The sequence below is a fragment of the Anguilla anguilla genome, chromosome 14, assembly GCF_013347855.1.
Source record: "Anguilla anguilla isolate fAngAng1 chromosome 14, fAngAng1.pri, whole genome shotgun sequence".
NCBI classification, from domain to species: Eukaryota; Metazoa; Chordata; class Actinopteri; order Anguilliformes; family Anguillidae; genus Anguilla; species Anguilla anguilla.
The window spans coordinates 27,347,497-27,365,346 of NC_049214.1; the positions used below are offsets into that span (position 1 = coordinate 27,347,497).

Here is a 17,850-nt window from a genome sequence, read left to right on the forward strand (position 1 = left end):
AATCTTTTCAGTGTATATATGCCTGTAGGTATAAATGCTGTGTTGCATTTAATTCATGACTTTATTGTCTAGGTTCGTTAATATGTGCTAAAACAATACAGTTCTGTTATTGAATTGAACCTCGGTTATGCCATCCACTCCAGTTACTATACAGGTCTCTGTATCAAAAAAAAAAAAGTATTACGTAAAATAATTATCATGTATAACATTTACTGTTTTTAAATGAAGTGTCCAATTCTTAATGGACTCGGTCAATTGGGTACTCGTTAAATCATTATTAAACAAAAAAGTAATTATTGCATTTGTTCACTGATTCACCTACTCTACGCGTTTACTCAATGCCTTTTTTTTAACTATAGCTTCAAATATCCCTATCTCTGTCCATTTATAATTGTTCAAGAATTTTTAAAATGGTGCTGTCCTGTGAAGTTTGTTCTCATATATAATTGTAATTGCAATTTTATTGAACTGCTACAAGTGCTGAGAAGAGATTGGGTGAAATGCACCTGAAGGGTTTTTCTTCAGAGAAGGCATATCGCCCTCTGCAGTTCTCACACTGTAAACGCAACTAAATTTCCTTTGTACTGTCCCCTAGAATGGTGAAACCACAAGCAACAATAATTATATTAATATGCTCTATAATTATTATTATTAGTAGTAGTATTGTTGTTGTTGTTGTCATTATTATTATTATTATTATTATTATTATTATACATACATTGAGTCAGCTGTTGATAAGAACTCATTATGTGTTTGATTAGGGCCACAACCATCAATGGGCCACACAATTCACTTTTTTTTGATGCTTTTGTTCCTGCACAGGTCCCCCACCCACCTCCCTATACATACATACCCACCCCCCATACATAAATACATACATACACATATTCAAGCAAGGAGTATGAGGTACAGCTCAGGCAAAGGCCCTTGAGGGCCAAAAATAAGCAATGCTGCTGAAATGTGTTTATTTCTTCATTCACCCTTGACTGTTCTACAGATTAAAATGATTAAATGCCACACAGGGAAATGTAAAAGGATGCAGGGCTCAGCAGCATTCATGGCCAGTAAATTTACTAACTGAGCCCCGTGGGGGTTGGATTTTGTTACACATATAGGACATTAGTTGTACCCTTTGGACAGTATGAAATAGCTCTTTTAAATCACTGCAGATTCTCATAAATCTGTGTTGTTTTCCATTCAGAAATGTTATGTCATTTTCTGTCATTTAGTCAGTACAATTTCTTAAGATCCTGTGGTGCCAAATGATTTGACCCAGTCGACTCTCTACAAGTATATTTACTACATTCTAATTTAGGGTCACTCTCAAATGTGTCTTTTTGAGGGTTTCTCAATAGTATGTATAGAATGTTAATTTATACATACTAATAGACTTACTTTAGGTTAATAATCACCTTTGCTGAATTCGCATAAACACAGTGAAATTCTATCAACACTTTCTTGAAACATATTTTCTCTGAATGAAACTTTTAAGTAGCTTAAATGTGAATTTGTTTTTCAAAAAACAGAGAACCATAATATGGCCCAGAATTAACCAGAGTACAACCAGCTGCTGCTTTTAGAAGTTTGAATTGAATGTCCTCATTACCCATATATTCCCAAATTGTCAAATTGAAATGCATACAGAGTAAATATTTTGAATACCGTACATATTTTCTGATTTAAAAAATCACTTTTTGTCAGTAAAGATAAAGCCTAAGACTAAATGAACTCTCACAGACTATTGGAGACACTCGGTGAACAAGTAGGGTCATGGAACCGGGCACTAAGACTCCGTTGAATAATGTGGGCTTTGTAAGTAAATGCACTTCTGGTAGAAAAAGACTTTTCGTGCAGTTGCAAGGTTTGTCCACAAGGTGGAAATGGTGTATAAATTTTAGGCTGCATAATGACAATTTACCACAAATTTTCCGGCCTCCTGACATTTCTTCCATGCTTCTGTAGGCTGCATATAGCTTGCAATACATTCGTTTCCACAGTTGAGATGTTCTGCTTGTTTATTGTTCCGTTCCCTGGGGTAGCCTGACATGCTGAAACCAGCTACAGAAAGAAGGCATTACAGAGACAGGAAACGGTATATCTTTGTACTTTGGAATAGTTTAGGATGACCCGAAGAGATCAGTAACAGCTCGTTGAGATACAGTGTTCCGCGGGGGATGCAAATAAGACACCGATCTAGATTTCAGTGACAGTGAAAGGACTCTTTTTCTAAAGTAAAACCCCCTCATCAACTGCTTTCAGAGAATTCCTGAAAGAGCATGGCACTGGGCGAACCAACAAAGCTAACATTGTGTCAGCCCTTGATATCAGTGGTCCTCTGTGTACGGCCTTGTCACACTTGCCCCCTCATTCACATTGCACTGTTTTTTTCCTCCTTTTTTTCAAAACAGTGGGCACACTGTCGACTGAACCTGCTAACCAAGCTTTCGCAGTGCAAGAAAGAACAATAATTGAAAATACAGCAGTCCTGGCTCTGGGAATGTTAGCAGCACGACTGGGCTAAACCCAGCTGGAGTTTAGCAGTGATGTTTTGACCGGCTTATCGGGTGGTGATCACACATGCCAAGAGGTAATCCACACATCTCAGATCTGGTAGTAAACTGATACGCGACCTGCCAGCACCATGCTTCAGTGCCGCGAGGTATGCCGACTGGACAGCGGGAAAATGTCAGCCTCTGTCAGAAGGTCCGGGGTCATGTAGCGCTTCGACACTCAAGGACAGCTGCTTCTACTGGAGAACAGTAAGTACGTTCTGCTTCAACCCATTACTGCTGCTCAGTTTTCCTTGTCTGTCTCCAACTTGTTTGCTTTATAAGGACCGATTAATCTGTGGCATTCCTCCGTTAATAGCTGGGTATAACAAGATATGCTAACTCAGTGGATCGGATCAAGTACTTAAATGCCAGCTTAAGACTGATATATGCATTACATGCATTCTGGTCTTTCCTCATAGCACATGGAGACGTTGATGTTGTGAACAGAAATTACTGGTTAGTTATCAGTTCAATTCTGTTTCATTTGTTAAATTTACTTGTGTATATTGTGTTGTACAGTAGTTAATCCAAAACTAGGTGGCAGAGGCACTTTTAAACAGTTGCATTTAGCAGTCTTGTAATCACAGCAAGAAAAAGTAAACACAATAAATATGGAGTCACTGCTGTATGAACAAAACCAAACTTCAGTAATAAAATCAAACTGAGTAATTCATGCCATGCTGGATGCACTATGTAGTGTCTGTGCATTCTTATCTATTTTGTGTGGCAAGATGAAGAGCAGCACGTATTGGTCGGACTTGGAGGCGTATAAAATGTGTGAATTTGTTTTTTATTTATTTTTTCTCAAAAAACTGAGGGGAAAGTACTATGGGCCTTATTTACTAAGACCTCTAGCACGTGCAAACATTTTAGCAGGCGCAAAACCAATAATATGACCAGTGATCTGCCATGGAATTTGTTTTGCACATTGGTTATGTTATTAGTTGTGCGTGCTCTAAAAGGTTTTGCATGTGCAAACGGACTTGATAAATCAGACACTGCATGTAAGGCTGAATGTATCCAGGAGTCTTATTTAGTGATATCATTTACATACTTTGATATATTCCTGTTATATATCAGCCATTTTGGAGAGGCTTTCATTACACCAGCAACAAATAGCTGAAAATAATGCGTCTCCATAGGCATTACGCACTCAGACGCACATTTGTAATTGTTAGCATATGATCCGTGGCTGAGTCTTTTTAAGTCATCTCATGGTTAATTAATTAGGCATCTCTTTCAAAAAAAACTTTGATCAGTGTCTGATGAAGTCAATTGCAGATTGCATGCTGTGAATTAAAGTTTCTAATACTGTACACAGCTCAGATGATAACCAGGCGGGCTAGGAGACAATTTTGGTTTCGGAAAACCTAGATGAATAGTTCACATGACCATTAGGCCTTACATAATCACAATTAGGCATACAAAAATGTTGTGTACATGCAACCACTCTTAGAAAATAAATTTGTTCCAGATTCAAATCTCACTGAGGTAAGATGTGTATTTATCTCAACTGCATTTCTTTATTTGCTGTGTTTATTAGTGGCTGAGTGATGGAGGCGTCCTCCTTAATGGGATAAACAAAAAATCATGTAATTAATTTTGTGATCTTTGTGTCACAAGATAATATTTGTACAGATTGTCACACTATATCACAAGTGCATCAGCACTGGAGTTTGGAGCACTCAACTCCTCTTCAATGAATGCCTGTGTCAATATGCACTTTGCCTTCCCACAATCCACCAGAAAGGGTTTGATCTTTATTTTGTTGCAATATCACAGTTTAGTGTTGTGAAAATGCAGAGCATAAAAAATGTGAGTCTGAAACATTCACCACTGACAGCAAACAGCCTACAGCTTAGTAAACTCACATAAAGGGGGATTGTTGACCTCTTAGCTCTTCCACAAGCTTCTAGCTGTAGATGAATTCAAACGCCCTCTTACAAGTCAGAGTGAATAGCGCCTGCAGTAAGAAATTAACTGGTTTATAAACTGGTACTTCAGGACCAGCTTGCAGATTGAGCCATTACCATTACATCCATGTGTTTTTTCATGTTTTATCATGGCTCATTATGCATCAAAACAGTACCAGATATAACAATGTCACTGCAAGCAGTAATTACATGGTCCAAGTGCCATCAAAACGCACCAATGAGTAAGCTGTATAATCCCTGATGGGAGAATTGGTTAATTCCATCCCTAAGATACATAATGCTGCTGTCCATCCCAATTCAACCCCCAATATCTCCTCAACTATCTTACAAATGGATAACAACCCCCACAACAAACCTTCACTTAGATTCCATATTGGCGCTTCGCTTCATAGAGACTACATATTCACCATGTTCATTGAGAGCAAGTAAAAAACATCCCTAGAATTAAACAACAATCCATAATTCTCTGCGTTTATCTGGTAGGAGGCTAGGAAAACAATTATTGGATACAAAATGATATCCTATACATGGCAATTAATAGCAGAGAAAACCTTTGAAGACTGAAAACATACACAGCTCCCATCGCACATGAACAGTTTACAGTAATCCGCACCAGGTCATATTCAACAGACCAAACCTTGATCTGAAGAAACCGACACTTACTAGACATGTCTTGACATAAATATAAACTTTTAATTTTGCAGGATGTTTTGGTGATGCAGTTACAGGGGAAAACAGCCAAAACGCCACCATGAGTACCAATGAGAAAGTTCAACAGATCAGTTTTCCACTGAAAGAAAATACCTTCTGGTCTTTTGCCATGAATGATTCAGACAGCTCCTGTGATCTTGTGGTGTTAAGGAATGTCACAGATTAAAGGTTTTTAATGACCCCTGCTTCTCAAAGATTTTTCAAGGGTGATTCCTCTACTATTGATCTCTCTCTCTCTCTCTCTCTCTCTCTCTCTCTCTCCGTCTGTCTGTCAGTAAATTCAGTATTAAGCACAACAACAACACATTCCCTGGTTTGCATAGGTTTCCTGCAGAATTCTACATTCCTCTAAAATTTTTTGAATAAAAAATCAGATCGACTGATAGATTCCCACAACACACACTGTCTCAATTTTTTCATTTATTCCAAAATTATTCTGATAGTGTTTGAGACTGCTATCCCTCTGCAACTGTGACACCAAAATAATTTTAAGCCTTTTCCCAGAGACTGAAGTTAATTACAACTTTCCAAATTAGGAACTTGACACTCATAGGACCATGTGAAGTGAAGAATCTTTAATTTAATCAACCACCCCAAACACATCATCTGTTATCACTGGATAGAGACGAAATTTAATAGGATCTCTTATCTCTTAAAATTGATGCATGATGGAAAGCATGCAAAATAACCCAAATAACTTCACTCCGTCCAATCTGGCACATCCCCAACTTCAATACCATTGATCCTGAGATCATGGCAACAAAGTGGGGATATGCCCAATCATGTCTTTCGAAATGGCTCCATTGCACCATTGTACCCCCCCCCCCCCCCCCACACACACACACACACTATTAATATAGGCTAATTACTTAACATAGCATAGTTGTTTCCTAAATATGCTGTATATGGCCTTCATCTTTGGATTTTGAATAGGGGAAACTATGGTTAAGAATGGCAAATATTCACAAGTTTTCACTGTGTATATTTCATAGCTCATATACAAACTATTCATGAGACAATTTTTCTGTGCAATGTGCACTGTGTGATTTTTACAATGTGCCGTTAATACATATTTGAATACTAGTATGATGCACAGGTTTCTACCAGTGACATTACTTCTCCCCTCCCTGAATCTCAAAGGGGAAAAGAGGATATTGTCTTAACCAATAAAGAAAGGCATTAGCCAGTTGCACCCCCGACACCCACCACCCCCACCTCCACTCTCTCTCTCTCTCCTGTAGGCATTGCAGAGAGATGCAAGCTGCTAGCAAACAGTGCGTGTTGGATTGATTCTGGAGGAGGGAGGGAAGGTCTTTCAGGAGGTGAAAAAGGCACCGTCGGGAGCGGGGGAAAGGAAGAGAGGGCGGTGGCCGGCCATCATGGGTACACCTCTGAGGAGGAAACCCCCAGCTTTGGAGTAAGTATGTCTATCTTTCCTCCTACACCGCGCATCGTCCTGAGGTTGCCATGGTGATGGTAGCCTAGCGGAGGCTACGGCTACGGCTGCCATGGCGATGGCTCCTGCGGGGATGCGGGATGCGGAGCCGCTGCTAAGCGCCTCAGCCCTTCGGCGCCGCCGCTCGCTGCCTGCGTGTACGCGGAAGTCTTCTCGCGTGTATTATTCATAAAGACCCGTTCCCCCCCGATCGCCGTAGGGGTGCGGAGTCGGCGTTTGTGTGAATGCTTCTCAGTGCCGGTTCTAGTGATGCTGCAGAGAGAGAGAGAGAGAGAGAGCGAGAGAGCATGCCTCATCCTTACACGCTTTCGGTTGAGCAGACATAAGGAGAGACGCATTGTTGCCCTGTTCTTGGGTGTTGTCTACTGATTCAGCAGAAAGGATGCGAGAGAGCCATTTATATGTCGGTGTTCTGCAAACACAAAAAGAAGGCATCTGAACGCTGGAATTCTTTCAAAACGAATACGCGCCGTTCTCTCGTCTCGACGAATGCTACTCCTTCGACTAGCCGCCATACATGCATGTGCGTTATGTACGCCCAACGACACACGTTCTCCTTCGTGGTCGCACATGCTAAAATCGTGGTTTTTAGGGTAATTTCTTAGCACCCCTTTACGGAAACATGCGTTTTACATAGTATGTGCTTTGCATTGACAAGGTCACTACCCTGACAGGTGTGTCTTGATTGTCGGGACTCGCGTCCCTTTACAAGAGGGTAATATACTGCATAATATGGACAAATCACTGTGGCTTGAAATGTGTGCTGATGTCCTTCCCTGACATGATTGGTCCCAATACTTATCATGTTGTGAAGTGCTTGAATGCATTAATTCACAGTTCATTTGTCACTTGCGTGCAGAACAAACATGGTGACCATGATGGGTGTGACAGCAAGATCAGATTGGCTGCAATTGACGTGACGTACAGGCGCCACTGTATCAACTAATAAGACCGCTTGCAATGGCTTTGGTCAGCCAAGAAGCTTTTGGATAATTGTAATGAAGTTTTTAACAGTAGATCTATTATAAAACAATGCAATATGTCCTTGTACTGCTAATAGGTCGTACTATTAATTTTGTTAAAGGAGAATAGTTTCACAACAGAGAAAATGTTCCTACATTTCATTGTTTTCCTGAAAAGTGCAGTGGAAAAAGTGAGAGATTACCTTTTGCTTGGAATTTCTCAGGCCTGTTAATTGATGGACTTTCCATGGTTTGTTGCCATATCCCATAAAAAACAAAATAAACCTCACTGTACCTTCACTTTATTTTTTAAACCCCGCAGTACGTTCACTTAATGTTTCAAACCTCATGGTAAACGGTTAAATGGTAAAAGATAACTGGTCAAATCTGATGAGTGCCAAGTAAATATAATGCACAGCGAGCAAAAGGAATATGATATTGGTTAAAAATAAGACTGTGTAATATATGCTTAATGTCAAAATTGTAAATTGAGTATTACTAATGATGATATTTATGTATATATTTGGCTCTAATTAAATTATGTAATTAGGCTAGATGGCTACTGCTGTCATTAATTGCTAACTACTACTTAGTTATGGTAGATGAAATATGAAAATCAATGTTTTTCAATTACCACAGCATGTGTTATGCTGTGTAGGTTAAAAAATATATATAATTTGTTTAAACTTGACATGAAAAATAATAATAAAATGAAAGAAATGTTAAAAATCAGCCTCTCAGCTAACAGCAGCAGAATGCTTTCATAATGTTTCATAGTGTCTGTTATATTACTGCACAGCTTGTGAACTGCCTTATAGTTCCACACTTAAAGCTATTCATCCATTGTTTAAGGACACTGGAGGTTTTGTCTCATTTTGTCTCAAATGTTTACTGTGTTGCTAGCGTATGGTTAGCTACATCAATTGTAGAATTTGCTCTAAATTTGCAGTCTCAATTTCTAAGAATGGCAATAGGCACATTTATTTTCTAAATCATTATGTTATGTTTAGGGAATGTTTGCATTGTTTATGTTTATTGTACTTTGCTTAGGATTTGCTTGATTTCATACTGTTGTTTATATTCCTATTTGTATTTTTCTGCACTAACTGGAGATTCTTTGACTTGACAACATACTTATGTAAACAGGAAAATAACTCATGTAGAATGTATTCTTAACTATCTCCTGTGCAAGATTCATAAATACACTGGCCTCTTTATAAGCAAATTATGACTATGGAAAGACTTTTAACCGGTCACTTCAACTTTAGTTTTGCTCCAGAATACATGACTAAAGACCCAGAGGCTATTTTAGACTTTCTGAATACATTGGCTTTAATGATGTGCAGGTTGACGCTGCAGATTTAACCATGGGTGGTCTAGGGAAAAAAATACACATTACATTGGGGTCAGTCAGGGTGATGCTCATTTTGAACTGCAAGACTGCAACAGAAGAAAAATTACATTCAGTCGATAGGATGATGAGTTTGGAGATTATAGCAAAGATACTGCTGTATATTGACAACCAGTTTGCCATCCAGGAAGGTGACAGCAGAAACTAGATTAGCTTCTGGATGGAGCAGTAAAGCAAATTCAATCCCGCTACTTAGAGATTTCTGTAATTCTAATTTATGATCAATTCTAATATGATTGCTATAGTATAATTATAGTTGTAATTAAAGATGCTTTAATATGGATTGGATGGGTGTTGGCTAGAATGCAGTTGACCTGTATGTCAGTAATTGGCATGCATGCTCTTCTTTATGTTATTAAAATAAGTTAGAACAGCAGGAACTTATGGAAGCAAATTCAGGAAGGGACATTCACTTCCTGTGTACTTTTCAGTACGGTTTCATGAACACAGCTACAATTGCAAACAGCAAGTCACGAGGGTCCAAGGCCAATTTTCGGAGTTTGTAAAGTAGCTAAAATGGTTTGCATGTTTTTTTTCCCCCTGTACTGCAATAGCTCAGTTTTGAATGGACATTGATCTGTGGTGTTTGGTGGCTGCAAACATGAAGGAGGTCAGGTTACATTTCATTACAAAATTTGGACATCCACCCATTTGCTGGGAATGTGCTTTGCTAATAAACCAATGGTCAGTCATTTAATACGCCAAATAAAATAAACTACACTCTGACAGTCCACATCATTTTGACCAAAAAATTTGAGAATATGACAGTTTGTTAAATCTTTAATCCATTCACAAAATGGATGATTGAAGTATTACAGAATGTGTTTATATTGCCATAAATTCCTAATTCTAAAAATGTGAGGATTTGCCTAAGAAACATAAGATGAAGATAACTGCAGATCATTAAAGATTATAACAGCTGGTTGTGCAGAACTGCACAGTCAACTTTAAGTGTTTGTGTGAAAGTATACTTTATTGTCAGTAATATTCCCAGAATTGTTATACATCCAATTCTGATTGAAGCATCTGTTTCTCATCTTAGTGGCATATCCCCTGAGAAAAACTATAAATAGTTTGTTTAAAAAATGTGCTTGAACCAGGGAAAACACACATTTGGGGCAAAGGTCTTGTCATAACAAAGAGAGTGCATTTCTTCTGGCGCATTGACGGCCTGTTCCTTTGCTTGTGTGAGATTAATACTGTAGTACACGGAAACCTAAGGGCTTAGTAAGGCATGTCTTCCTCACACTGCTGTCATTGACATATTATCCAGAAGGGCTCCCTTGATGTGCTCTGCGGCTTGTGTACCTGAAGCATTGTTCCGCTTCAGTTTGTCTCGACTCTGGGCTGAAGTCCATTTTAGTCAAAAAGTGTTTGGTTGGCTGAGAGGACTGGAGTGCTTGGAAGGTCTGCCATAGTTCATTAGGGAGAGGCTTACTCTCTGTACCATCCATTCTGTCAGTGGTAATGCTAATTTGTTCATGCTCTTGATGTACATCGACCATTGTGAATGCAGCTATTGGAGCTAGTCTTTATATACTATTAAGCATTAAGTATTATATAAATTACTAAATAGAGTCAAGTAATTAGTATGATTTGTTGCATATTAAAAAACATTGTCATGGAAACAGTGATTATGCATTGATAGATCACACATGATGGTCATGCATTAATTTTTAATTCAAGAATACTCCACATATTAAAGATAACCATACACATCATATATTGTAGATTAAAGGGGCGGCCAACTTTGATCCTGGAAAACCACAGGGTCTGTCGGGGTTATTGATTCTCATCAAACGGCTAAAGCAGTCCGTTATGCAGGTAACTTAAAGTACTTGGTATCTTCTCAAGGACCGGCTTACACACTCTGTATCATACTGGCAGAAGGATGTAGCCTAAATCAGCTTCGATGGTTTGCCTGAAACCTTTATAGTACCTTTATAGTATAGTACAGACAGATATGGAAACATATATTCCACAAATATGCTGGCCAGCTTTGCAAAAGAAGATAAAGGAAATGTATTGACATCATACCTCATGTCATGCCTTGTTATTAAGTTACACATAGGGCCCGTGGACATTATTGGCCTCTTTTGGAACCGCTGTAGTTCCGTCCTCTCTGCACTCTGAGGGCTTTACACTGTGAAGAATCGTGTTAAAGAATCACCCCACTGCTGAACATTAATAATCTGAATCAATAATCTGATTCATAAAGTGGAGCTCAAGAGGATGTAAAATGACCCAGATGTAAACAAAAAAAAAAAAAACATTCTTACTGTTTTACTGAACAGTAGGTATATATATTTCACCAATTTAAAATCCAGGTGCATAATTGCTTGGGCTCAATAAATGGCGCTCTACTTTGAGAAATTCATGAGTTATGGCTGTCATTGGTCTTAGTTGTATTTGTGTGGTGGATTTTAGAGAGACATGATCACAAAGATGTGTTTCATGAAAACATGAAAATAGGGAAGGTTTGTGTATGCTTGTTTGGCTGTGTTGCCACTTCCCTTTAACTGTACCATTGTGCTGACTTGCACTGTCAGGCTGATTAAATTAATCATTGATGGTAAAAATGGGTGCCTCAATATTGTTGAACATAATCATTTCTGAGATCAAACTGCCTACAGTGACGCCTTGAGGTCATTGGCTGAATCACTGGTCACGTGTCTCATATCATGGGGTTATGAATAACTACCAGCCCTAGTTATACATTATTTATTGAGATTTTCTGACAAATGCTAAATTTCGAACTCCTATATGTTACAATTCCTAATGATTTTTCTGTTGACCAAAACTAAACCCAACACAATTAGGCCTTTGGTCTTTTTTACATTATTAACTCATTAGTAAAGGTTTACTCTTGTATTGAAAGAGGTTGTTAAAAAAATTGTACTTTTGATGTCGTTTTGTATATTTAATATCTAACTGCGTTATTATAATTCTCTCAAATTATTGGTAATATTAGTATAAATTGTGTCATTATGATGCCACTGTTTTCTCGTGGATTCAAAAGGAATGAGAATGCTTCTAAATATCAATCTTTGTCAGGTTTTTCTGTCCTGTCAAAAAATTGAAGAGAATAAAGGAAAGCTAATGAAAGATTCTTCCCCTTATGATTGGGTAAAAACACAAATTAACCCAGGTGAGGGCTTGGAAAGTTACAAACAATCAGTGCTGTACTGGTATGGGTATGAATGACAAATACATAGCTTGCTAGTTAGCAAAACAAAATATGAGTATGAACCACAAACGCATAACTTGCTAGATGGCAAAACAAAAGTCCTCTGAATTTAACTTTTCAGATGGCAACTTTGTATACATTTCATAATGTAGGAAAGATATTTTTTTAATGCAGAACTGCAAGATCCATCTCGGTAGAGGTCAAAAGGCTTCTTTAAATGATTCTCAAGGACAGCGATTTATCAGTTTAATTTATGGCTTCCCCTTTTAAAGAAACAGCTGCTCTGCACTCTTCTGAGGCACGGGCTCATCCCCAGCTGTCTTTTGGTACATATTGTAGAAAAGAAACTTTTCCAGAGAGAAAAAAAAAACATACATTCTGTTCTTTTTCAGCAGAACGCACCAAAACCGACTGGCATGGCTGGTATTTACATCCGCCAAATTGCACAGATTATTTCAGTAACTGTTCTTATTCCGAAAGAACTGTAGAGGAGCAGATTATTGACTGGGACACAACAGTAAAATTACTTTGCCGGAAGATATCAACTTTTAGAAGACTTGTTTTTTTTTTTCTTTTCAGAGTTATGGAATAATTCTACAAATAACCGAAAACGTTTGAAAACACTCAAGTCAAACATACTTTACTGATCGGTTGCGGAAAATGTTTCAATGGCAATGTTCGCTTATTTTCTCATTTCTTGCATGCTCTGTCAGCTATTTCTTGGATCAGCAATTTCCCTCCGTATATTGGCTGTTGTATCCTGTTGAGGGAAAATTTCTCTAGCAGACGGCTAGCAAAGAGGTCAGTAATGGGGTGATTCATTGTAAGCTGGCATTATACATGAATGGTGTTTTCATAGTTGTTTAAAATGTGACTAACTTGGTTTTTTTTTTACATTGAAATTATTTTTGTCGCAATTAAATGTATCCTGAAAGCAATAACAAGGCTTGCTATTAACTTCTGAATAGCCGTGTAGTCATATCTGTATGAAATTTGCTTGTGTAATTGGGCTCTACACATATACTGAATTTCCAGCTTTAATTTACCTCTGGTGTACAATTAATCCAATTTGGACTTTTAGTGCATAACAAAAGTATGGAGTGAAATGTAGAGAAGATAGGTGGAGTAGCTCATTAAGTTCAGACGAAATAGGGGAATACCGTATGCCAACACCACAGAATAAGCCTCTCATTGGGAGAAAAACTGAGCACGAGTAAAGATAAGCAGTCAATAATTCATTCCGTGCTCCACACTGTACACAAGGCCAAATCCGCTGCAGGTTTTTCACCTCACCGCTCAAAGCGCACACATGCTCACAGATTAGTCTTGGCTACGTTACAGTGAGCACTGTTTGCATTAAGGATATATTATAAATGTATGGGAAATGTATTGTATTGAAACAGCGTACATGAGCTACTGAGGCTGAGGGGCCTTACCAAGCCAGGCTGCTGACAAGTTTTTGATTACAGAAACAAAAGAAAAAGGCTGAGATATCCGCAGTGTACAAAGCATAACCCCCTCAGCGTACATACGTCTTCCCTTTAATGGACTTCTTTATGTTAAAGCCTGTCTGCCACACGGTGACATGTCTCCCTGTCACAGATGTTATATGCCGTGCAACCGACTTCTTAGAACCTGTCAAACTCAAATGATTTAATTCTTCAAAGGATATAAAAGTGGTAGCTATATCATTTAAAGCAGCATGAGGTGGAATGGACATGTCTATCCTATGTGTGTAAAGAAAATATATTCTGGACTTGTGTGAATGAACAAAGCAGTGCTTGGTAACACAGCTTTTAAGAAATACAATAGTTATAGTACTAGGCCTATATAGTTACACAGTATTAGTCATGACAGCTTTTTAGGAATGACATTTAAGAAACAAGATTAAAAATTACAACAATGATGTCACATGCCAGGGCTTCTGAACTTCAACGTAAAACTAACTACTCTATTTCACCTTCAGTTGGTTTTAATAATGAAAGTTCTGCCATGTTGCACTGCCAGTTTGTTCTAAACGTGTGGACAAAAATGGCTGCCAACTGAACTTTTAAAACAAAAATGAACAGCTTCTCTTCCTTCTTTCTTTGATTTGGCAGCAATCACACAGTTAAGTTAGAATTCAAAGTAAAATACCATTTATTAGCTCATACACATTATGTAAAAAAAGAATTAATTAATAAAAGTAATTAAATGGAATACATTGTGCAGAGCCAGAAAACATTTTGAGAAGGAGAAAGTTTTATTATTAGGTGGAGTATTTCAACAGCATTTGTATAGGAATGATTCCATCCTACAGTTCAACATCACTACATCTGGGTTTTTCTTTCATCAGCTATTCTTACAAGTGGGTTGCACTGTAATATTACCAGTTATGAAAGTAATTATTTCTACACTTGGAACAGGTTCTTGCTTACCTTTGTGGGCAGTGAGATTTGTAATTTTCTGGAGGTTTTATACTTGTTTGTAATTACATTTATGGATAATATACATGGAAGGTCGTATTGTGTAACTAGTGCAGGTGTTGTGGTCAGTGTATGGTCAAAAGTGTATTAAACCTGCAGTTAAATACCATATGTGTAGGAAGGTATAACATTTGTCATTGGTGGTCTGTATTCTGGACAGCCATGTTTTTTTTCTGTGAAATCTTAGCCTGTCCAGGTTTAGAATTTTACCAGTTGTACTGTATATAGACTACTTTCGAAATATATCTTCCAGCAAAAATAGATAGAATATGTAGTGTGGGAACAATCCAAGTGTCTGCCAAAGGATAGTTTACACAAAGTTTACGGAAATGCATCCGGGCCAAATGACTTAAAACTAGGAGCGCTGTGACAGGTCATTTGACCTGTCACTGAGATATTTCGGAGTTTAGGATTTTTTTCATTTAGTTACTAGCAAGCTACATCATCCGCATTCACTGACTTTTCCTAAATATTTGTTCTTTACGTACCAGCGTAGTAGGAATGTCAAAGTCCCGTTTGGAAAATGTTAAAAGCACCTTATTTCACTTCCGTGTGTGTTATAACAGTGTTGTTAAATTACGGCCGTCTTCAGACTAAGGAGTCAGTTTTCCTTCACCACACCAGGAGGCGCAAGGATATACTTTTCATCGCGGTGGACACGCATTTATATTTGTACGAATGTTTTATTTATTTTGTTATTAGAAATATTTGTTTATGTTTATTTTGAATAATACATTATATAATGTTTTAAATATGTGATCTTAAAAAATATTTTTATAGGCTATTGCGTTCGTTTTGTGATCATTTGTTTATGCCTATGCCTTTCCCTTGTGTTCTGAAATCATAGCCCTACATTTTATTTTTACAGTTATTATACAACTGGAAATTTCTAAATAAGGGTTAAAATAAAATTGATCCGTCTTCAAATGCATAAACAATTTTTTTTTTTTCAATTTTATGCATTATCATTCTCGTGCACAATGGCTGCATGCGACACGTTCACGTACAACAACAATGCTGCGTATGATATTGAAAAAACTAAATCTAAGCTAAAGAAACGACTACAATATAACAAGATAAAAATATATTCGAAGCGCTATTTGTTTCGGCTGTTAATTTGTTTATTCATAGAATATTACAGTGAATACGTCTTTTTGTAGGCCAACCCGGACGTTTCTTCCGCCATGGGTTCCCTCGGCAGATTGCCAATGCATTTTTCCAATAGGGATTTAGTTTTCTTCCGAAAATAAGACCTATGGTTAATTTATGCCTAAAACAGTTTCACGTTTTGTTTTACGAGTTCTATGGGTTCGCCGCTCACTCACGCTTAGCGTTCGACGCTCAGCGTGCATGCGAGCTAGTAAAACAAGAGTGGTTATTGCAAAAATGTGACCGCTCTTGTAGTTTCAATATAGAAACTTAGCCTACTTTTCAAAAGCACATGACAGCTTAGAAATCCACGGTTGACAAACAATCGTGAAGCTCATTTAGGCTTACGTTCACCACAAACCTTACTTTCGGCAGAAAACTAAATCCCCACGGGAGAAATCTGATGAGAACCCAATGCCAACTTACTTCCGGGTTTTAGGACTACAAACTGTAACACTATTGCAAAAACAATCAAAAATAAAGAAACCACTACAATACAGCATGATAAAAATATATTTGAATCATAGCGTAGTTTGTTAGTTTATAGTTAGTCATGGTTTGTTTCGGCTGTTAATTAGTTTATTTATAGAGTGTTTCAGTGAAGACGTCTTTTTGTACACCAACTCGGACGTTTCTTCTGCCATCGGTTCCCTCGGCAAATTTCCTATGCATTTATCCCAGACGGATTACGTTTATTTAGTGCACTTGTTATCAGTGGACTTTCTGTGAGTTCTGATCAAGCATACCTTGCTCGTTGATGTATACACACACACACACACACACACACACACACACACACACACACACACACACACAAAATATGCTAAAAAAAATTATAGCTGTATCATATCCTATTTTCTGTGAGGTAAAAATGTGACGTGACACATTTGGCTTTTGAGGGACCAGGAAATAGGGGACATTCGTTTCAGGGAGTAAAGGTTTTGGGGGGAAAAAATCATTGTGGAAGCACGCGAGTGGTGACACGATGTCCGGTTAGGCTAGGCTTTGCAGTTGCTATTATGTATAACTCCACAATTTTTTAAAAACATAGTATTAACCTTTAGGCTACTTGAGAGAACAATAAATGTAACTATTACATAGCCTACAATCAAAAATGATTTCTCAAACGTGAAGTGTCTTGTGATGTGTTCGTGTGGTGTATGCTGTTATTCCGTTGAGTAAACTAGTAATAAAAATCTTTTTTTAAAAACAGTAAACTAAATAGAAAAAAAAGAATAAAAATGTAGAAAAAAGTATAAGCAAGAGCGAGAGATTGTTGCGTAACTAAAAGTAATACAAGGCATACTTTGTAGCGTAACTAATTACGGCTAAGCAAAATACTTGTATTATTTTTGAGTAGGCTAACATAACATAATAATATTATGTGCCGGACAAATAGAACATTTTACCTCTCCCTGGAGAGATATCAACTTTCAAACATTCACACGTGGCATAAGTGAACCATTCTCAAGTGGGACATTCACATGTCAATCTAAGGGTAAGGGTAAGACCACTGATCTGTATGGGACATTCAACGCTCACCCCTCCCCCACCCGAGAACACAGAAAACTTCAGATGCTTTAGCGAAGCATGGCACAGCATGGTTATGCTGACCGTAATTTTTCACTTACTTAGAAACGAAAGCACATATTCATGCATGCACGTATAAAGATGAGACGGCATCTTGAGCAATGTGCCATCGACCGAACTTGCAATGTCAAATCACATGATGGCAAAGGCAGCTAAGCTTACAAACTCCGCGGCATATAGGCGACCAGCAGCTCTTTAGTTTGTTGGTCAGTTGGTCCACAAAAGTGTCCTCCTGTGGATGCATGCGCGGTCGCAGCTATTGCGGATTTGGGCTTGTTATTACTGATGTTTTATGTTTACTATTAACATTTAGCCTACTAATGTTTTATATTGATTTTCTTGTTTATTGATTTGATATCAATAAATACATTTGCTTATCCATAGATTGAATGGAAATTTTTAAATATTGTTTTCACAGTTGAAAATGTAGGTT

General features: G+C 37.8%; 1 protein-coding gene across 3 annotated transcripts in view; it reads left to right on the forward strand.

Annotated features, from left to right (window-relative positions):
* The first annotated feature begins 2,374 nt into the window (after positions 1-2,374).
* The window catches only part of LOC118212175 (A-kinase anchor protein 2), a 120,910-nt gene continuing 105,434 nt past the window's right edge, over positions 2,375-17,850 (forward strand). The window contains exons 1-2 of one of the 3 annotated variants that reach the window (XM_035389822.1): positions 2,375-2,759; positions 6,439-6,614. In XM_035389822.1, the coding sequence (XP_035245713.1) occupies positions 6,577-6,614 (38 nt within the window). In that variant the 5' untranslated portion in view covers positions 2,375-2,759; positions 6,439-6,576. The remainder of the gene's footprint in view (positions 2,760-6,438; positions 6,615-17,850) is intronic. The other 2 variants (XM_035389824.1, XM_035389823.1) reach the window with 2 other exon arrangements.